Here is a 25,175-nt window from a genome sequence, read left to right as displayed (position 1 = left end):
GAAGCGATTTTGATAAGTGATGATCGTCATAATGGAATTTCAAAGTATAATAACAAGTTCATAAAGTTATTTTATTGATAGTGTAAAACAATTATGCAACCAATCTATACCTGAATTACGCAATTAAAATATAAATTCAGCAGAAATCTCCATGAAATTGAGGATATTTAAAATTTTACTATATTTTGATTTATTTTTTCTTTTTTAATTTTTGATTACTTCATTATACATTTTGCTTTTGAATGCAGAGAAATGAATTTGAGGACTTCTCCTTTCACCTTCCGCTTCAACCCACAACTTTCCAATATAATGACCTGGGGATGCCAAGGCAGCGGGGGAACGTCAAAGGTCGCGCCTCATTGTACATCTAAAGGAGAAGAAGCATCGATTGGGGATGCGGTCCATAGTGGATCTTTCCTCTCGATTGCCGTACACGGGTCCGGAATTTTGATCGCCCACCTGCACTTTGTCATTACAGATTGCTAAATAATTTTGACATTTTTATAGCAGGAGTCCGTTTCCACAATAAATAAAACAACCAGTGAACTTACTCAGTGATCGTTTTCTTAATGAGCTTTTGATTTTAGATAACTATTCATTTGCACGATTTGAAATATCACCAGCACTCGACCATAAATAACATCATGACTTTTTCAAAAGCCTTTATAAGAACCCTACCCCCATTGTCGAAAAAACTAGCATTGGAGCATATGTCGGTCAAATTTCATAGTGAGGAATATAGTTACTCACATAGTTGAGCCTACAATCATAAGTAAAACACAGCTGGGTTTAATTTATAAATTTAAAGACCTTTTGTATTCAAGAACTGATGATGAAAAGAAAGTGATTCTATTTTTAATACATAAAAAAGTCAGGAAACTAGAAGCTTGACGCTTCAGGCATAAAAAGTTTTGTGTTTCCCTATGTGAGGAGCATAACGCCGTTTTCCATTGGCTGATAGCATTGGCTCGAGATATTTAAATCGCTCAGTTCTCCTCCCCAGGCATGCGTATGCATGATACTGCCCTCTATGCCGGGGCAAAATTTAGTATTCCCAGGATGAACTTAAGGGGAGTTTTTCGGTCAATTTCTAAAAGTTGGTAATATATCATATTATTAGCAAATTTATTTGAGCAGATATCGGGATAGGATATCTCTCGAGGCTTAGATTTCACATAAGTGTTTTACACAAAATCTTAAAAAGGGCTGGGGAGAAATAAATCCTTCATAAATGCGACTTTAATATTTCACGCGAATGTCAATCATTCTCGCTAATTATAACGTCAGCATCTTATTTGCATGGCTTTGGAAGCAGTAAATTCGCGCGAAATTGCTAAGTTTGAACTGCTATAATTTTGGCGTTAATGGTCATATTTCTATGAAATTTGGCACGTGTATACGAAATATTGTCTTCTATGCTGGTGCGAAGTGCTGGGATGAATTTAAGGGGCGTTTTTAGTCAATTTCTAAAAGTTGGCAATATACTATTAGTAAGTTTATTTGAGCAGATATCGGAATGAGACATATTTTGAGGGCTAGATTTCATCTAAGCGCACCACCCTGATTTTTGGGTTGGGTAGTTTCCGAAAATGAGTCCTGTCTCACTTTAAGTGTGTACATTTTCACCCCTTAATCGGGCACTTTTCAATTCATGTCAAAACTAATACCACATTCGGAAAGTACTAATGGGGGCCTTTCATTCGATACATCACATGACTATATTCAATGCAAAAAAAAATGTTTACAGCTCTGGCCAAGCTCTGGTCAATAAGGCGGATTTGCGCTCAATATAATTCGTAGGCATGTCGTGTTCTACGAATTATATAAAGGAGCACTCAACACCTGCGAGCCGCTACGGTCACGCTGCTCCCAGGGCAGAGGTGAGGCAGCGTCTGACGATTTGCCTCTGACCTGGTAAGAAACCGTAAAGCCGTCATCGCTTGACTTTTTTGATAAGTTTCTTTTTGTTTGATAAATATCGGGTTTGTCCTCCCCTTTTCCAAACACATTCTCGGAGCCTTGACAGCATACTCTCAATAAGGTGGTGAAAGTTTACTTCTGGGATCGCTTCCCAGTATCCTTAAAGCACAAAAGATCAGTTGTTGCTGGTTGTGGCCGACGTTTTAATTGGTCCCAAAGGTGTTCAATTGAATTCATTATTATCTGAATACTGGCTTTCTTCAGGACAGAGACGATCATCTGGACTGTGTGCGGTCATGCCTTATCTTGTACTAGTATAAGGATGAAGATGGAATGCCATATAGTCTGATAATCCGTTCAAAGTATGCAATGGTGAAATCTCACAGCACGCTCATTGGGACCATTATACCTCATTTCATTTCTCCACATCCCATTCGAGATGTTGCCGCACAAATTTTAACCGATTTACACGATAAGCCCCGATCAGTTTTATGTTGGGTAAAAATTCCAAAAATAATCGTAACCATCAAGGGATTTGGGGCAAACTAACTAGAAATCCAAATTATAAACGCACTACACCTAATACTTTGTCAGACAAAAAACTTTAAATGCACCCTCAAAACTAATGTCGTCTAATTCTTTATTGTTATCGTTAACAAAACAATTGAGAATATAAAAGCATAAAAACTTGTTATCTTAACGCCAATCGGTAGCAAATACTCTTTTATTTCGAGTTATATATATGTATGTAATATTTTCTTTTTTTAGAATAGTTACGGTAGGATTATAAATAGAAAAAACCTTTGTTTTTGAGAGTATTAAAACAATATTAAAAAAAAACAATTATTATTTATGAAGATTACAACGAGCCACAAAAGATATACAACAGATCAGTATAAAATATCTTTCTAGAGAACAAATTGAAAATGAGATAATCAAAGCTGAATATATTCCCATAGATAAGTAACTGGCAGATGTTTTAACTAAGCAGTTGCCAGCTGCCGGATTTTTGGAATACAGGAGCAGTATTAGGTAAAAATAATGGAGCAAAGAACAACATTTACATTGGCAATGACTGCCAAAATATTCTACCATAAATGCTTTGTTTTCAATTTGATAACTGGTGTGGTTGTATTTTCTTTAATCCTTGCAACAATTGTTGGACTCTGTAAATATTACCAGTAAAGCAGAAAGAATGGACAAGAAAGAGATGTTTACCTACCAAATGTTGAGTGAATGATTCAAAAAGAGCGATTCATTTTCGAGGGGACGTAATTTATTTATTTAATTCAGATTTATGATAGCTGAGTATTTTTTATGATATTTGAGTATTTTTTTTATGATAGTTGAGTAAACTACGTGCGGTTGGAGCCCCCCCCCCCCCCTCCCAGCAACACCAATCCCTGCTTTTAAGTAGCTGCGTGAACAGTGCCCACGCTGATGTCGAAGTAGGAGGTGGTGTTCGCGAGCCCATTTGGTGAGTAATTACGATTTGAAATTCCGATGAAGCCTCTCAGGTCTGACGTCAGTACTTACGTAAGCTTTTGTTTAATTTTTTGTTATAGTAAACTGTTATTGTCACAGAAATTGTGAACTATGGATATACCAGGTATTTCAGGTAGTAAAAGGAATACTTCGGCCTCAGATTTACAGAATTCAAAGAGATCTCGGATATGTGATAGTGAATCAAATCCAAATTTGACAGGAGTGATTGAGAGCTGGCTCACGGATGAAGATTCCAACGGTTCCGAGGTTGACGACGTTGGCGAAGATTTTTGCCCGGAGCACAGTGAGCATTATACGGATACTAACACTGATATATCTGATACCGAAGAAATTCAACCCGAACACCCAAAATCAGATAAAGATGCTGCACTTTCAAGGCTGGGTTATTTTAGAGGGAAGAATAAATATAAGTGGCGTAAATTTCCACCAAACAGGTCATCAGCTAGAATGCCACGACGCAATATTATTGCCCGAGTACCCACATCCAATTTGACCGAAAATATATGAAGTTTTTATTGGACTTTTAATGTATTCAAGTCTAACCATGAAGAGGCAGATTTAATATTTCCTACTGATGGTACCGGACGAGGTATTTTTAGATGCGTAATGTCATCCGAGCGCGAGATCTTGGGCTGCACATCAATGAAGGCAAGACAAAGTATATGGTGGTAACGTCAGCACCGAAAACCAACCAACCAACAACATCAAATTGCACTGGTCAAACGGGAAGAATAAAGATAGAAGACTACAACTTTAAGACCGTTGATAATTTCTCCTATTTAGGGTCGAAAATCACAACCGATAACCGCTATGACGATGAAATCGGGGCACGGTTTTTGGTTGCCAATTGAGTCTTTTTCAGCTTACAAAAATTGTTTCCCTAGAAACGTCTCACCATAGGATCAAAGCTTTTACTGAACAAGACAATCCTCATGTATTTCTCGGAGACTTGGGTTCTTAGCAAAAAAATTGCGATTTCTTGGCCGCGTTCGAGATAAGAATACTCCGAAGAATTTTTGGCTCTCTACATGAGGATGGACGATTCCGTAGCCTACATAACAACGAAATCTATGAGCGGAACCACGACCGTCTGGTTGTGGATAAAATCCGGCTCAACAGGTTGCGGTGGGTAGGTCACTTAATCCGCATGGATGAGGATGATCCAGCCTGGAAAGTCTATAAGGCAATATCTATAGGAGAAAAAGAAGACGAGGCAGACGCTGCCTAATATGGGGCGATGGCGTAGGTTAGGACAGCTTTTAGGGATATCGAATTGGTGGACCTCGGCGCAAAACTGAGGTGTCTGGAGCTCCTTACTAAAGCAAGCGTAGACCGGATACCGGTTGTTGTTTGTCAGCTTTTTGACCATTTCCCGACAACTTATTGTAAAATTAGATGTTTGTTTCTATTTCTCTTCATACATCAATTTTAGTCTGTAAACCGTTATCAAAAAATGTTAAGAGTCCACTGTGTGTTATTTTTGTTAGTTTAAAATATTTTTTTTGTGTTCATTTTTCCATTCTATGAGATTCCAATTTATCAATTCCATCCCTGGAGCGAGAATCTGGAAGGACTAAAAATACGCTTCCACAACTGCTTGACCTCATCATTTGATGAAAAACGTTTTCCACGCATGATTTCTTTAGGTCTGAAAACAGATGGAAGTCGCTAGGGACCAAATCTGGTGAATGCGGTGGATGTTCCAACAATTAGAACTTGAATTCATGGATTTTAGCCATTGTCAAAATACTCTTGTGGCACGGTGAATTGTCCTGATGAAAACGAGTTCTTTGCTTCTGCAAACCTAGTCTTTTTTTCACGAAGTCTTTCCTTCAGCTGGTCTAAATAATAATAATCGTTGGCACAACAATCCATATTGGATCAGGGCCTTCAAGTGTTTTGGAGCATTTCATTCAAGACCGTACACTACAGTAAACTGTAGGAGGCATTGTGGTCAGCATTGCGCTCGCCCGAGATTATTACCCTGATTTAAGACAGGAACTCATTCACAGTGGAGTCGACTGGTATCAAACGTCAAATCACAATACAACTTCCACTGCCACCAGTGAGATTTGAACCGCGACCTTCCGCACGACAGCCTTGTGCTCTAACCACTCAAATATCCGGACACCTGGTTTAAAAGGTTACATTCAGAATCTATTGTTATATTCAGAATCTATTGTTTGACCAGTTCGCAAGTAATCCACAAACAAGATTCCTTTCGCTTCCCAAAAAACTGATGTTAACATCTTGTTGGCCGATTTCTGGACACGAACTCGTTTCGGAGCCGAAGAACCTGGTTTACTCCACTTTTTGCCTCTTGTTTTGATTCAGGATCATGCTGATAGACCCAAGTCTTATCCAGAGTGATGAATCGACCCACTTTATCTTTCGAAAACGCTCTGAATGTTGCTGAGAAAGTCGCATTCGAATGTGTTTTTGTTCCATTGTTAGCAAATGCGACACCCATTGTGGGCACAGGTTTCTGAAACGCAATACTTCAGTCAAAATATTGCTTACACTGCTCAATGAGATGGCTAGGGTTTCTACTAAATTTCTTTCAGTCACTCGACGATCTTCCAATACGATATCCTGGATTTTTTCTACGATTTATGGTGTTGTTGTTTTTGGACATCCTTGACGTGGATCGTTTTCAAGGCGTGTACGACTGCGTTTAATTTCAGCAACCCAACTTTCTACTGTACTAAACGAAGCCGAAGAGCCCTTATACACTTTCAATACATGTTCATAAATTTCCTTTGATTTTAAACCTCCCAAAAATAAAAATTCGATCACTGTACGATACTTGATTTTTTCCATTGTAAAAAAATACTGGGGCTAGTCACTAATAAATTGCTTGTAAACAAAGAATGAACCTTCACACACGTTCATATAAAGAGTGCGCCAACATAACAAAAAAAATAGGCTAGTAGCAACGGCCTCGATAAGAGGCCGTACAACAACGTAACTGTCTGAAGATGGTTGCCTCTAACCGTCATGACATCAGGACACAAGCAACCTGCACAAAACTGAGCGATTTAAATATCTAGGGTTAATGCTATCAAAAATGGAATGATCGCCTCATGATTGAATTTAAACAAAACTGAATTTTTGACGATCCCCATGAAACAGGCACAATCACTGTTAGCGGCAGTGATCTGCCCAGAACTGAGCGATTTAAATACCTCGGGTCAACGCTATTAGCCAATGGAGAACTGCGTTATGAAATTGCTTCACGCATTAACGCAACCTGGATGAAGTGGCGTTCCACAACTGGTGTTCTTTGTGATCGACGTATCAACGAACGTCTCAAATCTAAAATTTACCGCAATGTTGTCCGTCCAGTCGCTCTCTATGATTCTGAGTGTTGGCCGACTATAAAAGACAATGAACGGCGTCTTGCGGTAATGGAGACGAAGATGTTGGACTAGTGGCGTCACACGTTTAGATCACATCCGAAATGAGGATATCCGCGATCGTTATGGCGTCTTCGATGGTATGGTCACGCAATTCGTGCAAACGAGAATTCACTTGCAAAGATTGGACTGAACATCGAAGTCGAGGGTAAACGACCAAAACGCAGACCTAAACAACGGTGGCTTGATACGCTAGATGGGGATTTGAAAGCTTCGAGATTGCACCCAGATCAGGCATTCGATAGAACCAAATGGCGAAGCCGATCACGTCGAGCCGACTCCGCTTGTGAACGGGACAAAGGCTGAAGAAAAAGAAGAAGGGTTAATGCTATCAGCCAATGGAGAATTGAGTTATGCAATCTCTTCACACATTAGCGTAACTTGATTGAAATGCCGTTCCACAACTGTGTTCTTTGTAATCGACGTATCAACTTACATCTTACCCGACCCGTGTGTCGGATACGCGGAATCGCTAGATATAGTGTAGAAGTGATTTTATGATATTCGAAGTCGTTCGGAAATTATAGTGTGATAAGTGATAAGTCACATGCCAGATTTATGTCGATCGCCGTAATAAAGCTCGTATTTATCGGTCCGAATGACGTTCGAATGACTTCGCTAAAAGGACGAGAATTGAAGCCAAGGCTGTACATGTGTTTCTTGAAGAAACCTAAGGTTTATGGACTAATTATAGCAAATTAATGGCCAGTTAAGGTTTTATAGCTAAAAATATCATTCTACTTTTTAAATGCGTTTTTATCGAAACTGCATGTTGAAAATAGGCTGGTCGATGGCATGGTCGCGTAAATCGCGCTAACGAAAATTCATTCGGCAAGATTGGCGTGAACATCGAGGGCGATGATAAGCAACCAAGAGCCGGCCGCAACAACGGTGGCTTGATATACTGGATGGGGATTTGGAAGCCTCGGGATTGGATCCAAATCAAGCTTTTGATCAAACCAAATGGAGCAGCCAATAACGACGAGCCGACCCTGTTTGTGGACGCGACAAAGACCGAAGAGAAAATAAAGCAGGAATCACAGAAAGACCCCTTCAGTTCGCATCGCGAATCTAAGATATGCGCCATTCTCCGGAATCCTGACAATTATTCCCTTCTTCCACTCATTCGGAAAGATCACAGATTCCTACGCCCGCATTGCGCTGCATTTCTCGTACTTTTCATGGTAATGGGGCTTCAAAGCGTCGCGCCCAACTGTTAAATTGCGCATTAAACAGGTAATGAAAGTACCAGTTACACATCCACTAGTTCGCAAGTGATGACACCTGTCGCCCATCACATTGTAGTAGCATGCCATTTCGTTCGACAAGATAACCTGAGATGTTAGTCTGAAGTCGAAGCGCTTCCCTCTAGAAATTCATTAAGAAATCATCGAAAAGTTTCTACTTTCCCCCTGATCCCACTGAGCTATCATTAAGGCTGAAGTCGCTAACACAGTACCTAATCTCTAAATCGTCATTCGAGGGAATCACGGAATAATCACTAAATGGAAGATCATGTGATCGCGGATGCAAAACATCTGATCAAGCTACTGACCTTACAGTGAACTTACCTTGAACATTTCTTGGCCATTTACTTTCTTTTTGCAATAGGTCAATTCTCAAAATCATCAATACAAATTGCAAAAAAAGTGTGGAAATTTCCACCCGGGAAAATCATCACCGAGGAATGAAGGTGAGGAATAGGCAAGTGTGCGTTATTAAGCTTTGTTTGGTTCAATAAACAAAGTTTTGCTGGCATCAACATTTAGGTTTGTACCAAGTCAACTTGAGTTTAGCTCGATTTGTTTCCAAAGCATGGTGAGGCGGAGATCGTTACTATTTCGTCGGCAAGTTTAATTAAAAATGAGAGGAAAAACAATGGGAGCAGCCAGTTAACATGGCACTGAGTCTTTTTAAGCAGCATAAGCACACCCGAAGCTTAGAGACGTATGATTGCCTCGGAGTCGGTTCACTAACGTCATTTGTATGGGCGCCAATTAGTCAGATAGGAAGCGCTAAAAGTACCAAGTGTTATATCCAGTGCAGACGCGTAATTGTATGCATTCTTCTATAGCGATATAGCGTGTTTCCATTGAAATTCGATTAGAACAATAGCAGGTACCCGCAATCATCGATCAATGACCCGCAACCACTACCACTTTTTACTATGAAAAGTGCTCTATAAGTAGCTTCACAAAAATAGGATAACAATGGCTTTCTACGAACCTAATGGCTTGATCCAGCATCTAACAGAGCACGTAATTCATTCACTTAGAAACGTTTCACTTTTCAATTATTCTAGCACTGAACCTGTCCGTCTTCAAGTCCGCGAACCGACGAGCTTCGACTAGCGCGTTTCAATTTCTGTCAACTACTTTGCGGGCGCAATTCCAATTATGTATTCTAAATCTTTCCTTAACAAGCTTCATGTGACTTCGACATTCAGTTCTCTCGGACTGAAATGCGCTGCCTTCATTGTGTAATCGAAATTGAGTCCGCCTGAACGCGAGCCACCAGTGCCAGAGTTTAATAGACTTCGGATCCGTAATGAATAGCTTAACCGCGAGTTCAGGAACCCTCTGCCTCCAGAGTTCGTTCTTTGTCCTTGTTTTATTTCAGAACAATCAGAATCAGAATCGAACGAGGTACTTACTCTTTACATTGATAGCTCGCCAGCAGCCGTCATGAATCATGTCACTAATTGATGAACGACCTTCCCAAGAAAGACGTTAGTGCCTCCTACGTCATGAGGAGCGAGACGGCCGCTCGTGGGAATCCCACTGGCCGGCGTCTATTTCACTTTACGCGTGCAACGAATACGAAAATTTGCAATGGATTGGAACTTATCAGTGCCGCCCGATTTAGCGCTCGTCGGCAGCAAAATGTACTTGCCCTGGATCCATCAGGTCATAGTTGACCGATGAGTTCACCAGTTGATTGCTTCACATATTGACATCACGCGTATTTCGATAAAAACTATGTTCCTGAGGAGAAGTCGTGAGGGAATGTTTTGTCAATGACCTTCCTCATCCTCTGTTGACACCTTGCCAAAAACATCTGTTTGTGACATTTAATGGCTACGGTTATATTATCAAATCAAATCACCCTTGGTGTTCATTTTTGTCATTTTACACTATTCGGCTTATATAAGCTCAGCAACAATAGCAATTTTTAGATACCAACTACGAACGTGTTGCAACCATGATAAAAACAGCGGATTACACAATTGATTTTAACGATTCGTAGAACCCAATGTAACCAGCGTTAACAGGACAAGCATTGAAGACTTGATACTCAAAATAAGTGGTTTCGACCTTTACTAGATAAACAAAGTGCTACGGATAATTTTTGCAGTGTAGCTGCTACTGGAATTTCAATTCAAATGTTCCCAATAATGACCGCGAACGAGATTTTATCAGCGTTTATTTTACTTCAGTAACACATTTAACTATTTTGTGCCCTGTGAATTGGGGCTTTGGGGCTTCAACTGACCGACGCCGTACAAGCAATTAGACGAACCACTTCGTGATCAGCAGTAGATTTAGGAGTTGCCTCCTGGATGTTCATAACAAGCGAGACGCTGGCTTCGGCCTCGAAAGGGATGACCATCTGATGGTCGCTTTCGTTCGTTTATATGACCCAGCGGTCGTTCGAGGGTGAGGGAGCTACATTGCTGATCGGACGGCATATGAACTGAGTTACCGCCTGAAAGTACTGACGAACATTAAGTTGCTCTCAAAAATAATCTATCCTCGTGCACTACACAGGTCGTCGACCACGTCCCGAAGAGGAAGATGGGTGAACGGAAGGAGTTGAAGGCTCTATTGACCGTTACGAGTGGTGGCAGGTATGACGCGCTCGAACTCCGATACAGAGAGAATTCCGGAAAATTCAGCGTAGTGTACGCCGTGATAAGAGAGAATTTGCTATTGTGCTGGTTAGGGAAGTGGAAGATGCCGCAGATCGCAATGATTTCAGAAGTGTATCACGAAAGAACTTGCATGTGGTCGCAAATCTTTCGATGGTCCTGTGAATCACATCAACGGTTGACTTCTAATCCACGATGATGAACAACTGAAGAGGTGGAAAGAACACTTCACCAGGGTTCTTAACCATATCGTATCCGGTGAGATTCCTCCTCTTGTGAATGAAATGACAAGTCACCGTAACATGCGGATACGGATTGCTCCTCAAGCAGAAGAAAAATAATTTCAGCCATCAATGCACTCAAACGGAGTACAGCCGCTGTACTCGACGGTTTCACCGAAGAGCTATCTATTGCTGCACCTGCAATAACTGCAGATCTGTTGCTTCTGCTCATACGGAAATTTTCTGATTCCGAGACCTTCTCCAGAGAATGGAAGAAGAGAATTATGGTCAAGATCCCAAAGAAGAGGACGCGTTTTGAGTGTGACAATTGGAGGGGTATTTACGTGCTCCCTGCCGTCGCAAAGATAATAACTAAAATAATATCGGAACGCATCAAAGAACATCTCGAAAGCTTGATTGACAGAGAGCAGGCTGGTTTCCGTTCAGGGTCCTCCTCCATTGACCACATCAACACTCTACCGATCATTTTGGAACAGTGTACGGAATTCAGATCGTCGCTGCATGGAGTTCGCGAGGGTTGCATCCTGTCGCCGATATTAATTGTTCTTGTTATCGGTGATGTTCTTCATGCTGCCTTGTCCGGAGAACGATGCATTAACAGCACTAAATTCGCTTTTGATTCCCTGTCTAAAATCTGGAAATACAATTATTTCAACACTAAGATCAAGTTGAGACTGTTCTGTGCTAGTGTTCTTTCTCTGTTGCCATATGAGAGTACCACGTGGAAAGTGAACTCCACTGTACTTAAAAATTCCTAGTTTTCGTCAATACCTATCTGCACCGTATTATCAGAGTACGCTTGCCTGAGATTATCTCAAACGAACAACTTGGTCGGCGCACACGCTTGGCGCTCGTATGCGATTTGATAGGAAGACGGAAGTGGCAGTGGATAAGTCACACACTAAGGAGCGGGACAATTGCATTGCGGGCTATGCCATGCAGTGGAATCCACTCTCCTAAGATCGCCGACGAGTGGGTCGCCCCAAGAGTACTTGACGCAGAACAGTAGAGGACGAGTGCAAGCGCCTCGGGAAGTCGTGAGGGAACTGAAGCGCATTTCAGGTAGTCGTGAACGATGGTGCGTAGGTGTTGTTGACGCGCTATACCCTGGCAAGTGATGAAAGGCGACTATATATATATATGGCGGTACTCAAACGGAAGAAATTGTTGGCAGTCGGCAAAGCTCGGATTGGATGGGTTGTCTGCCGTTTAAGTGAACAGACTTCACTAAAGAGGTGTTTTAAATGTCTCATGGTGCACGGTGCTTCGCAAAGATATGATCCAGCGGCCTTGATCGATCCGAGCGATGCAGAGTTTGTGGGGAGAAAGGCTGTATTGCCAGGGAGTGCAATGTGACCTTATAGACTTTCCGGGTGGGATCATCCTCATTCATACGGATTAAGTGACCCGCCCACCGTAACCTATTGAGCCGGATTTTATCCACAACCGGTCATGGTATCGCTCATAGATTTCGTCATTGTGTAGGCTACGGAATCGTCCTTCCTAAGGTGGGGGGCCAAAAATTCCTCGGAGGATTCTTCTCTCGAATGCGGCCAAGAGTTCGCAATTTTTCTTACTAAGAACCCAAGTTTCCGAGGAGTACATGAGGACTGGCAACATCATAATCTTGAACAGTAAGAGCTTTGACCTTAAGGTGAGACGTTTCGAGCGGAACAGTTTTTAAAAGCTGAAATAGGCTCTGTTGGCTGACAACAACCGTGCGCAGATGTCATCATCGTAGCTGTTATCGGTTATGATTTTCGACCCTAGATAGGAGAAATTGTCAACGGTCTCAAAGTTGTATTCTCCTATCCTTATTCTTCCTGTTTGACCAGTGCGGTTTGATGTTGTTGGTTGGTTCGTCTTCGGTGCTGACATTGCCACCATATATTTTGTCTTGCCTTCATTGATGTGCAGCCCAAGATCTCGCGCTGATCGCCGCCTGCTCGATCTGGATGAAGGCAGTTTGTACGTCTCGGGTGGTTCTTCCCATGATGTCGATATTGTCAGCATAGGCCAGTAGTTGGGTGGACTTAAAGAGGATCGTACCTCTTGCATTTACATCAGCATCACGGATCACTTTCTCGAGGGCCAGGTTAAAGAGAACGCATGATAGGGCCTATTGTGCGAAGTAAAACAGGGATGGGATAATCGGCATATTGCCCGAAGTGTAAATGCCCGGAATTTAGAAAGGTGTTGATTGCAATGAAAAAATTAGGTTTATTCAAATAAACCTCAAATATTGCAGGGTCGCTCAGGATTTACTTCAGCAGAGCACCTACGAATCTGAGGTGGAAATTGCCATAATAAAGGAATCGTATAGAAACCGTGACGGCCTCATATAGGTCACAGATTCGACTGGTCAGGCAGCAATATGGGCTTGCGGCCGGCAGGACATACAATGTACTGGGAGCCAGTAATTTTGTGTGGGTGAAAATAAGTTTGGCACTGTCTGAATTCAAGGAAACATTTGACAATCTTGTTTTCGACGCAAGATGACGAATTCGAAAGGTGATTGATGGTGATTTCAAAGCTTGGGCCTTTGGATGGGATAGCAGAGAATCAAATGCAAGGGGTCGCAGCTTATTAGAAGCTTTTGCGCAGAAGGATATAGTTTTGGCCAGCGAAGGTGTTGTAAACACCTTTCGGAAAGGGGGATCTAGCTTAGTTGCAGAGTTGACGTTTTCAGCCCTGTACTGGTGCGTCTTGCTTCAGCAAACACTATACCCATAGCGATCACCAGCAATCTTCCTTGAGGTGTGTGTGGAGCCACAGGGCAAAGAACCATCATGTCCGAAACCTAGAAGGATTTCAGGCTGGTCTGCAAAAGCTTTAGATAAGCAGCTGGCACAAACAGTCAAGTATTTAGGAATACATTTCAACTCGAAGTTAACATGGAAGCACCATATCCAGAAACAATATCAGAAATCCTGCAGATTGCTCTGGTGCTGTAGGAATGCGATAGGTTAGACCTGGGGACTTGCACCAAAATGGATACATTGGATGTATGCCTCCATAATAAAACCCATTTTGATGTATGCACGCATCGCCTGGTGGCCGAGACTGAACTTTGCTAACAGCTGGAAGCTGCTAACGTAGATTCAGAGGCTTGGTTGCCTAAGTATTACTGGAGCAATGAGTACTACGCCAACTGCGGCACTTGAAGCTATCCTAAATTTGCTCCCCATTCACTTGGAGGTGAATCGGGAAGCAGCCAATGACGCATATTGGCTCGGTACCATTAGAGCCTAGAAAGGCGGCCAATCATACGGTCATGCGTCTATCTGGAAATTCCTTGACAAACACCCGGTAGCTCTGATCCCGGAGGATATTATGGTTTCCAGATTCGTACACTGTCGTAATCACCAAAATAGAAGAATGGTCGATAAATGGCCATGAGTCTTTTCAGATTACAGACTTAATAATCTCCACGCGTAATAGTGTTCTCGGGGAATCCGATTACGGAACTGACCCGACCCCTCGGAAAAAATGAGGAACATTTTCCAGGCGGAGATATATGCCATTTCATTGCTAGCAGAAGAATGTCTTCAATAAAAATGGAGGGGTCGCGCCATTCGAATCTGTTCCGACAGTCGGGCAGCATTATCAGCACTAAACAGCAACGGCATATGAAGCCAGTTGGTGTGGAGTTGTCGAGTTGTCATCAGATGCTGCTGAAACTTGGCCGACTGAACGAAATATTGTTAATGTGGGTGTCAGGGCACTCAAACATCGCTGGTAATGGTAATGGCCATTCACTGTCAAGTATACTCTGAAGGGTGAAATTGCAAGGATTCACGCAGCCGAGTGGAGAAATTTGAACTGCCAACCACCACAGCGGCATTTTTAAGAACTGGGACATGAAAATCCTAGTAGGGCTTTTAACGGGACACTCCTCCTTAAACTAAAACTTTCGGCTATGTGCAGCCAATGTGAGGAGGAAGAAACGACCTTACACTTTTTATACAGCTGCCTAGCCTCCTCAAATTTCAGAGGAAGACACCTTGGCAAGGTTTTCTTCAATGAAGAATCTGCACACTCTCTGCCTCTGGAAAATGTTCTCAGATTCGCTAAAGTCTGCGAACGCTGTAGGCGAGAAGCAATTGAATAGGCGATTTACGGGGATGGTACAATGGGCCTAACAGTGGCCTGAGTGTTCGGAGCTGCGGCTTCCCCAAGTAAACTAAACTAAACTAAATCTAAACATACAAAGAAGATTAAAGTTTAGATCACGAAATTGAGAATATAGACGAACCAGCGAACAAATATTGTTTTCAAGCATTGGGAACACTTACGCTAGGTGAGACCGAAGCAGCTCCCCTGGGATGCGTTCTACTCTGTAGTGTAGGTAAGATTTCTATGAAGAATAAAAATAATGAAACTGACAAAATCACTGAAATAGTAAGGAAAGATGAAGAGCTGGACGAAGCCTGAAACACCGACAAAACACTGAGGCAGCCGCCGGCGCGAGGACGTCAGCTCTAATATCCTGCAGTGTCCTTGTTCATGAAACAAATCCAGAGATCGCTGAAACTGAGCTGGTTCCGGGAGTTACCCGAGTGAGAGCGCAGTTGACTGTCCTTGCTAAATCCAAAGAGGAAATATTTATCGGGAAATACGCAGCAGTGATGAGGCGGATGATGCGGTCTGCATCGTTCCTCCTGAAAATCGTTAGCAAAGACACGAAAAACGAGCTGATGGAAATAGAAGAACTCCAGGACTGCCTTTCTTTTCATAACTGGATATGGACAGCAGCAGCAGACGCGCGAAAAGCAGAAATAACCGCGCTTCCCGCCGAGAGTACTGCAAGTGTCGAAAGCGAGAGCGGAACTAGGAAGATACGTCTGAAGGAAAGTTCACCCAAGCAGTCTCCAGGGCTCAAAAAGGAGTGCAAATAAAGACAAAATGAGACAATACGCCACGCCATCCATTAGAAAATTGTCTGCCCAAAATCAAGGCGGCTACTAATAGTGAAACACCAAAAGAAAAAAACTATGAAACGAAGAACTAGACTGTGGTTTCTCCTCGGCCGGCAAGATATTTGCAGAAATCTGCTATAAGGTCAACCCTGAAGACAGTGAAGCGGAAGTATCTTCCATACGGGAAACAAAGGGAGAGAGAGTCCTCGTTGAAATAGGCCTAAAGACAACTAACAAAAGTATGCTCTGCAGGGCAGTCAAGGGACTACTGGGGGAGAAGGCTCTAGATTCTAGTCTATAACCAATACCCTCTCTTTAAATTTGAGATCTTGACTGTCTCACAGGAGAGGTTGAAGTGAAAGAGACCATTAAGCCTGAATATCCAGAGGTAAGAAATGCTCGGATAGGTACCGCATCTGCGAGTTGTCGAAGTCAAAAACTCGCCGTGGTGGAAGTTGTCGGACAATACGCGAGAAAACTTCTTAACGGCGAGAAAATCAATATTAGATGGGTGATGTATAGGGTATGAATCAGTATCGCCCCCACCAAGTGTAAGAGGTGTTTAGATTATGGGCACACGCCGTAGATGCGGCCTGGTAGGTCACAAAATAAAGACTTGCAACGAAAAAGAGAATAGCAGTCTCTGCACTGCGCGCTTGGGACAGCGGCTTATGTGATCTGCAGCCTACCACACGCTCACGAGCGGCTAGCGCAGTTGGCCGGGGAGGTAAAAGGTTATATAGTGCTAATCAGCGAACAGTGCCGGAAAAAGAACCTAGCCTCATGGCATCGTGACTTATCAGGCAGCACTGCCATCTGGGTTTGGGACGGGACTCGACTTCGAGGTCTTGCCCAAGGCTGAGGGGACAGCTTTGACTGGATTCGATGTTTAGGGATAACGTTTTCAGCGTTTATCTGAAGCACCATATCATACCTCATCCAGACTCCAAAAGGAAACGTATCTTGGAAAAGACAGCGAGAGCTGGGCTCGTACTTTTAAACCCCAAATATACGTCAACGTTCCGCCACCCAGGGTACGAAGGGAATATCCCTGACGTAACCTGGCGCCACCGGTGTATGGGTCGCGAGTTCTGGGAAACTTTTGGGCAAGTAATTGGTTGACGTTTTTTTGTGGGTGTGCACTAGTCTGGCGCTAGTGATTCGTTACCACTAACTAGTATCTAGACTACTTCTTATATACATAGTATAGTAAATGCGTCTACAATACATAGTTTAAGATCTCCTCTAACTGGAAAACAAACAACCAGGCACACAGCAGTGAAAGCTATAAAAATGACTCTTATACAAACGTTATGCTGTCCAGCTTATCATTGCGCCTCACCCCAGTGCAAGTCACACAATGTTATCTCCGCACAAGTTAACTGATAAACTATTCAAGGTAAAACACAGACTTTTCTTTGTCAGAATTATTTTCACTTTATTATCGCATTCTAGAGCTACATAATGTTCATAATTGATGAATGACTATCACTTTTTGTCTGCAATTGCAGCTTTCAGTTTCTCTATGAATTGAGCTACTTTTTTCAATCCTATGCCATTGGCTTTGGAGTAGAAGGGCAGCTTCTCCATCCGTCCTAACCATTCTGCAAGTTTGGGAAATTTGGCAGCATCCACAGGCACGATTAGATTCACACTTGATAGACTACTGAGGATGGAGAAATCAGCAACAGTTAATGAATTCCCAACCATACAGGGGCCATTGGCAAGGAACTTCTCCAGAAAACCGTAGACCTCGTAAAGGGCTTCTTTGCTCTGTTGAGTAGCTTCAGGATTGTCTTGCTTCAAAGCGTTCTGAAATTGAGATATAAATAATTATATAGAAATTTGATAACAAAAGGACAATAAAAGGATTTCAAATCTAGTGTAGGCCTGTGCAACATCCAAAAACATACTTTTTCCAAGCTATATGTGCCTTCGGAGTTAAGTATTTCGGCGTCTGAGCTCTTAATTAAATCAATATTTTTTGCTTTCTTTCTTTACTGTATTCTGGTAATTGTTCGGTTTTTCAAAAAAGAATGGAAAAGAAAACATCTACCATCTTCTGTAGCCTGGAAATATCATCAGAATGTTTGCAAGTTCGATGCTCATACCAAGCTTCCGAAGGCAATAAGTGAATTCCAAAGGAAAAGTCTCTAACATGCAACAGACTCCCCACGTACTCCGATTGCTTCAAATTTTTTGGACAAGAAAAATTCCAAAAATGTTGTTCAAGCATTATCAGTGATGAGTATTTTGTTAACAATAGTATTAAGTATTTTTTGAGCAATGTTTACCCAAGGAGGGAGAAATTGGGACGTCAAGCAGTGGATCCAAAGTCAACATTGGTATATTGCGCAGACAAAAACCAATCAATAACTGCTCAAAAAACAGGGCCAAGCAAAAGCATGTCTGAGATCAATATGTCAAACGTCAGAAAGGAGACAGGTCTCAGTGGCGCAGGTGTTAAATGGTACCTGCATTGCCTGAGGGAAGGAAACCAGAAGAGGCCCTTAAGAAGGAATCAGGAAGCTCGCTATCAGCTTTGTTAGACAGGTGAAGAACATTTCACTGGCCATGCTGCCAAAAATGTTTCCCGAGCAGATACTCACTCGTGAGGAGCAGGACACTATCAAAGACCTTGCCGTCAGGCAGATGTGCAAGGGATGGTCACATACGCGACAGAAAACACTGCAAAGTGGCTTACGACCATAGTTCCTAAATTGCCAGGCTGGGAAGGAGCAAAACTGTTAACATGTGCTGGGGATGATATACCAGGAGCACATATGGTGACAGTTTCCCTTCGGAAAGCCGCAACAATAGAGGCGGAAGTTCTCATGGACCTCCTAATCATTCAGAATGAGGATCTCCATACGCGTTTATTGAGAGACTTCAGAAGCAAGGTGGAGGACAAGAGTAGACTCTTCATGGTCGGGGTAGATGACCGATCCCTGGAGTCAATCAAAGGTCGTAGTTGCCATATCAACCATTGTTTTGGAAACATACCCGCCATAGAGGCAGAAAGACCTCCACTATGGAAAAGCTGCAGCTGCAGTAATTGTAAGGGCAAGTTCCAAGGTGAACATTGCAATAGTGCTGGCTCAGGAACACTGGGTGTACCAGGGGCAGATTCGCGGTCTGCAAGGAAGAAGCATGCAGGTAATTCGGGACTGCTCTTGTGAAAAACCAACCGAGTGGCTCAGAAATGTGTAGGATTGACCAGGTGGTGAAACAGCGAGCTTACAAAGAAGCTAGAAGAAACCTGAAGCTGGCTATAGAGTGAAACAAGAAAGACTGCTTCAACCAACTCTGGGCAGAGGCGGATATAGACGGCCACGGAGGATAAAACAGAGGTGCTTATTACAAAGCAGCGTAAGGAAATCACTGCTCGTATCAGAATGGGAAAGCATATCATCACATCAAAACCAGCAATTAAATACCTTGGAGTGTTGATAGATGCGAGGCTGAATTTCAAGCAGCACTTACAAAATGGCAAGTATGATGACAAATGTTGGATACCCGCGATGCATCGGTTACAGAACCATCTCGGACGAAGCCGGAATAATGCCGATGGACATTCTGACCGATGAGATGGCACGTGAAAAACGCCGAAAGGGAGAAATCATTAAGCAGCAACGGTGGGAACGGGCCACATGATTGATTTCCAGCATCAAGGTGTGGACGTCGAGAACGCATGGTGGATAAACTATTATCTCACACAGTTTCTCACGAAACATGGAGGTTACCGTAAATACCTCTATAGGTTTAAACTGGACAGTTCACCCAGCTTTCCAAGCTGCGACGGAATTCCGGAGGACGCGAAGCATGTTTTCTTCCATTGTTCTATATTCGCTGAGGAAGCGAAGAGTCTAGAAGACACATTGGGAAAAACAGTAGCACCGGAAAATATAACTGGGAAAATGATTGCGTGCCAGAAGAACTTGAATGCAGTGAACGACATGGTAGGGCGGATTCAGTGCAGGTTGAGTGAGGCAGAGGAGGTGTGAAAGGCGCGTTGCGAATGCAATCGATGGGCGAAGGGAGAGGCCAGAGCTATGTCCATCCTGTGACGAAATAGTTTGAAGTGGTTCCGCGTGGAAGAGGATAGGAGTTAGGGGGCAGTTTTAGTGGGTAAAAATCCCACACGCTGGAACATGTATCATGAACATGTCTTTGGAAGATTTCCACCTTCGGAAAAAAAGATAGACAGACAGCGAATCGATTCTAGTAACGTTTTGTTTCACAGAAAACCTTAAAACCAGTCGGGAAACCGGAAGCTCGGCGCTTCAGGTATGAAAGGTTTTGTGTATTTCTTTTGTAAAGACATTTGAATGTGAATTTGTCCCATTGGTACGTAACACATAATATACGCATATATTATGTGAGTATATTCTCTTTCGGGGGATATTGACATTCAAAATCTTAAATTTCCAAAGAAGTGGCAACTTTGACCTAACATAACTTTGCTAGTAATAGTACGATTTTCTTCAAACTTGGTAAGATCAAGCTACATATTATAACCTACATTACTGCTTTCGTGGTGCTAGGATGGTATTTCGGAGCCTAGCCACCATATAGTGGCAGCGTCTTGATTTTTTTTTAGATTTTTGGGTTGGGCAGTTTCTGAGAATGGCCCCGTTAAATAAATGATCACTTTCGACCCCCCGAACTCCCCGCCTTGCCAACAAATGTGGAAACTGAGACCAGCTTTGGAAAATACTACCTTTCATTTGATACCCCACATGACTATATTTGGTGAAAAAAAATGTACACCTCCGTTTTGCATGTATGGGGACCTCCCATTAAATTCGACGTAAGAGAATGTAACTCACCATATGCGTGAGCGTTCGCAGTTCCCACCTTCCCACCAAATTTGGTGTCAATCGCTGCTACAGTCTCCGAGAAAAATGCGTGTGATGGACAAACAGACGGACTTCCAAGAGTCGCTTAAATATTTGGGAGTAATGATTGACAAAAGGCTCAACTTTAAAGAACACGTTGAGTGCGCTGCAACTTAAGCGTCTTCCATCGCGGTAACGATCTCTACCGAACATTGGTGGACCAAGACAAAGTCTACGTCGTCTTATTTGAAGGGTAGTTAGTTCTGTACTATTCTACGCAGCTCCAGTTTGGGCAACCGTTCTGGAAACCAAATCAAACTGCGGAAAACTAATGGCGTATCAACTAAGTGCACTCAGGGTATGCAGTGCTTACCGAACAACATCAGGAGAAGCAGCATATGTATTGGCAGGGACAATCCCCATAGACATCTGGGCGGATGAAGGTGAGAGTCTCTACGACAAAATGTATGCAATCGGGGAGTCTATTGTACTTCGACGGCAACTAGCACGGCGGGAATCCAACGCAGAATGACAGAAGAGACGGAACGAGGCACAAATTGGCCGATTGACCCGCCGTATCATTCAGATGGATTGAAAGGAGCCACGGGGAACTAAGCTACGAGCTAACACAGTTTTTAAGTGGACATGGAGGTTATCGGGCTTATCTACATCGACTTGATCATGACGAGTCACCATGCTGCCCAAGATGTGGTAACGTCGCTGAGAATGCGGAGCATGTTGTATTTGAGTGCCTAAGGCTTACAGCGCACCGAATTAGGCTAGAGGCGATCACAGACAGGCGCTTAACATCTGAAAAGATAGTGGAGTTTATGTTGGAATCAACGGAGGCTTGGAATCAAGTGGTAATTGAGCTGAAAATGGTTCATCAACAGCTAAGGCATGAAGAACTGCGAAGAAAGCAAGACAACAAGCGAACAATAATGAGCCGCAGTTAACAACTGATCCAGCCCCGCGATGCAATGCTTATAGCAGTCTCGTGGGGAAAATGGAAGAAGAAGGAGGTGGTTTTAGTGAGTAGGAGTCTGACATAACTGTACGGCAGGAGCCAGCAGTAGGTTTTGAACCTTTCCACCTTCAGTGTTTTGTTTTATACAAAACTTTAAAAAGACAAACAGACAGACAGTGAATCGATTTTAATAAGGTTTTGATTTACACAAAATTCAAAAAACGATGTTCACTGGCTCTTGGCATTAACCATAAACAAGTCGGGAAACCGGAAGCTGGACGCTTCAGGTATGAAAGGTTTTGTTTGCTTCTTCTGTCAGTATATTTGAGTGTAGAACTATCCCATTTGTACGTAGTCCGTTATGTATATGAATTGAGCATGTCGGATTTAGTACTTCGGCTTGTAAACTGACATGGTAAAGACAACTTTGAGCTACTGTCACTTTGTTACTAATAGTATGATTTTTATCAAACTTGGGGATAATATGCCTCATATTATATTTTATACTACTGCCAACTTTTATAACTCTGGGATAAACTTAAGAGGGGTTTTACTCAATTTCTCCAAAAATATGGTAATATACTAATATTAACTTAATTTGAACAAATATCGATGGAGAGTATTTTGAGGCCTGGGTACCATATAGAGGAAGCTCCATAATTTTTTTCAGATTTTTCGGTTGGGTAGTTTCTGAGAATGGGTCCGTTAAAGAAATCATCAATTTGCACCCCTCCCACTCCCCGCCTTTTTAACAAATCTCAAAACTAAAACCGACTTCGGAAAGTACTAATCGAGGCCTTTCATTTGATACCCCACATGACTATATTCGGTAAAAAAAATTTTTACACCCCCCTTTTACATGTATGGGGACCCCCCTAAATCCCTATCAATGCAAACAAAACCTTGAAAAATTAAATTCCACTGTAATTTTCGAACTAAATTGGCAGAGATAAACTGTTATCGTTAAAACGAATAATCAGCAAAAATTTATATTGGCATGGGGCGTTTATTCTGTTTGGTAACCTTCTGTGTTGTTATTGTATATTCGCTGTGGAATGCCAATACCAATAGATCTTTTTTAAGGTTTTGTGTAAACACAAAACCTTATTAAAATCGGTTTACCGTCTGTCTGTCTGTCTGTCTGTCTGTCTGTCTGTCTGTCCGTCTGTCTGTCTGTCTGTCTGTCTGTCTGTCTGTCTGTCTGTCCGTCACACGCATTTTTCTCGGAGACGATTGCAGTGATTGACACCAAATTTGGTGGAAAGGTGGGAACTGTGAACGCTCACGCATACAGTGAATTACATCCTTTGACAACGAATTTAAGGGGGGGTCTCCATACATGCAAAAGGGGGGTGTAAATTTTTTTTTCATCAAATATAGTCATGTGGGGTATCAAATTAAAGGTATCGGTTAGTACTTTTGGAAGCTGGTCTTAGTTTTGACATTTGTTGGAAAGGTGGGGAGTGCGGGGGGTTGAAAGTGACCATTCCTTTACGGGGGCCATTCTCAGAAACCACCCAACCGAAAAATCTGAAAAAAATCAAGAGGCTGCCACTATATGGTGCCTGGGCTCCGAAATACCTTCCACCCTGATATCTGCACAAATAAAGTTAATAATAGTATATTACTATAATTTTCAGTAATTCGCTTCAAAACCCCCCTTAAGTTCATGCTAGGACCACGAAATTTCGCAACAATATAGAGTATAACATAGAGCATGATCTTACCAAGTTTGGTGGAAATCGCACTATTACTAACAAAGTTATAATACGTCAAAGTTGTCGCTTCTTTGCAAATTCAAGACTGTGAATGTCAATATCATCCGAAAGTGGATACTCTCACGTAATATATGCATATATTACATGCCACGTACTAAGAAATACACAAAACCTTTCGTACCTGAAGCGTCCAGCTTCCGGTTTCCCGACTTGTTTTCGATATCTTTCGTTTGAAAATGACTTGTCTCAGCAGACCTGACACATCAAATTCAAAGCATACAGGGACTGATTATCATACATACTTCTTTTGGATGAGGAGTCAGATAAGGAACCTAGAGAATGTCATTCATATTCTGTAAATGTAGAAGCGTCTGTATTCCAGTCAGGTTTTCCTCTACTGAATAGAGGCACGTAGGAAAGTTAAATAAAAAGATGAAAAGATCGTTATCTTTCCAGTATTTATGGAAAGTCCGCAATGTTATCATTTAAAAGAAAAGATGGAACGCTTTCAATTGTGCGTACAAGTAACATTTTCTTTCGATTGCTTTACTCCAGCCTCGTATGGAGCTTTCGCTTTCGCTCGGAGCTTATTAAATAATCACTTTATTTTTACCTCAGATTTTAATGCCGCGACTCCTCGAATTTATCATGGAACAATGAATAAAAGGCGTCAAAAGCAGTGCAGGTAAGTATGATTGCAATCATTCTAGAGAGCTTCTGGATTTTTTCATGACCTCATACATCAGATATCCATGTATTGCGGTATTGGGGTGTATTTCATAATCACTCGTATTCTGTCAAGGTTGCTGACAAAAATGACATCCTTAGCGACCCTCTCCCAAGATCTAGATTCAAAGTCGAATATTCCGCCATCAATTGGTATTATGTTATCACTTTCCCTGATTGTGCAGGACAATCACGTAGACAAATTTTATTATCAACAAACTTGTCAACTCGCGAGTTTTCTTCACAAACTTTCGGAAATTATATGGGGTTGGATTGAAATCCGCCAAGCTTCCGTATCACAAAACTCACTGAGTTTTCAATATTTCAAACAAATCTAAGCAAATTCGGGAAAACTAACAAATGCTGTATTGCACTAAACATAATTTTGAAGGAAGCCACTTACAGTAACAGCTCGAATTTTAATAGAAAGAACGCTGCTTTCAAAATGTAGCCTTTGATCAACTACAGCCTTTGTGTATAAATCCTTCGGATATAGCGAGTCATCCTTCGCGTACTTTCCAACTAAGAAAGTGATAATCGCATGACTATCCCATATTATCTTTCCGTTGTCCTCGAGGGTAGGAATGGTATGTTGAGGATTTTTCTTCAAGAACTCTTCGGATTTATTTTCACCGGTTTGAACGTTAATTTCTTTAAATTCATAATCCAAATCAATAGCCGCTGCCGTAAGGAATACTGCTCGAACCGCGGGGCTCATTTCTGAACCATATAATATGGGTTTTGCCATTTTGGAACAACACTAAAGACCTTGCGCACGGTTAGTACCTCTCGCTATAAAATTTAGATAACTACTGAGTCTGATAGCCACACAATGACTGTACGTTTTACAAAAATTAATATTTGTTGATGAGCAATCATATGTGAGTTACTTGCGATAAATGCATAAACCATTGCTCAATCTTAGTGCCTAAGTGATCACAAGAAAAAGCTCAATTGGGACAAGTGAATTATTTAATGCGTCGCTATTTTCGTAGGAGTCTATGCTTAGCTTGCAAGCACGAGTTTCCTATACTCTTTCTCAGGTGAAGTTTGCG

The 25,175-nt window shown here is 42.1% G+C and overlaps 2 protein-coding genes across 3 annotated transcripts in view; both read right to left on the bottom strand.

The window, feature by feature from the left end:
• The window catches only part of LOC119647848 (solute carrier family 26 member 6), a 61,063-nt gene extending 51,209 nt beyond the window's left edge, over nt 1-9,854 (bottom strand). The window contains exon 1 of one of the 2 annotated variants that reach the window (XM_038049115.1): nt 9,496-9,854. The gene's annotated coding sequence lies outside the window, so the exon portion shown is untranslated. Of the gene's footprint in view, nt 1-9,068; nt 9,422-9,495 lie in introns of those variants that run through there. The other variant, XM_038049113.1, reaches the window with a different exon arrangement.
• Nucleotides 9,855-17,283: 7,429 nt separating this feature from the next.
• Nucleotides 17,284-24,972, bottom strand: LOC119650050 (glutathione S-transferase 1-like). Its single transcript, XM_038052535.1, has 2 exons — nt 24,524-24,972; nt 17,284-17,683 (listed from the first exon to the last, which is right to left on the bottom strand). The coding sequence occupies exons 1-2, from the start codon at nt 24,866-24,868 to the stop codon at nt 17,360-17,362; spliced, it is 669 nt and encodes a 222-aa protein (XP_037908463.1). The 5' UTR covers nt 24,869-24,972; the 3' UTR covers nt 17,284-17,359.
• Between the last annotated feature and the right edge of the window lie 203 nt (nt 24,973-25,175).

Source organism: Hermetia illucens, chromosome 2 (assembly GCF_905115235.1).
Source record: "Hermetia illucens chromosome 2, iHerIll2.2.curated.20191125, whole genome shotgun sequence".
Taxonomy (NCBI): Eukaryota; Metazoa; Arthropoda; class Insecta; order Diptera; family Stratiomyidae; genus Hermetia; species Hermetia illucens.
Note: the sequence above shows the minus strand (reverse complement) of the source record. Positions and strands in the feature narration are given on the sequence as shown.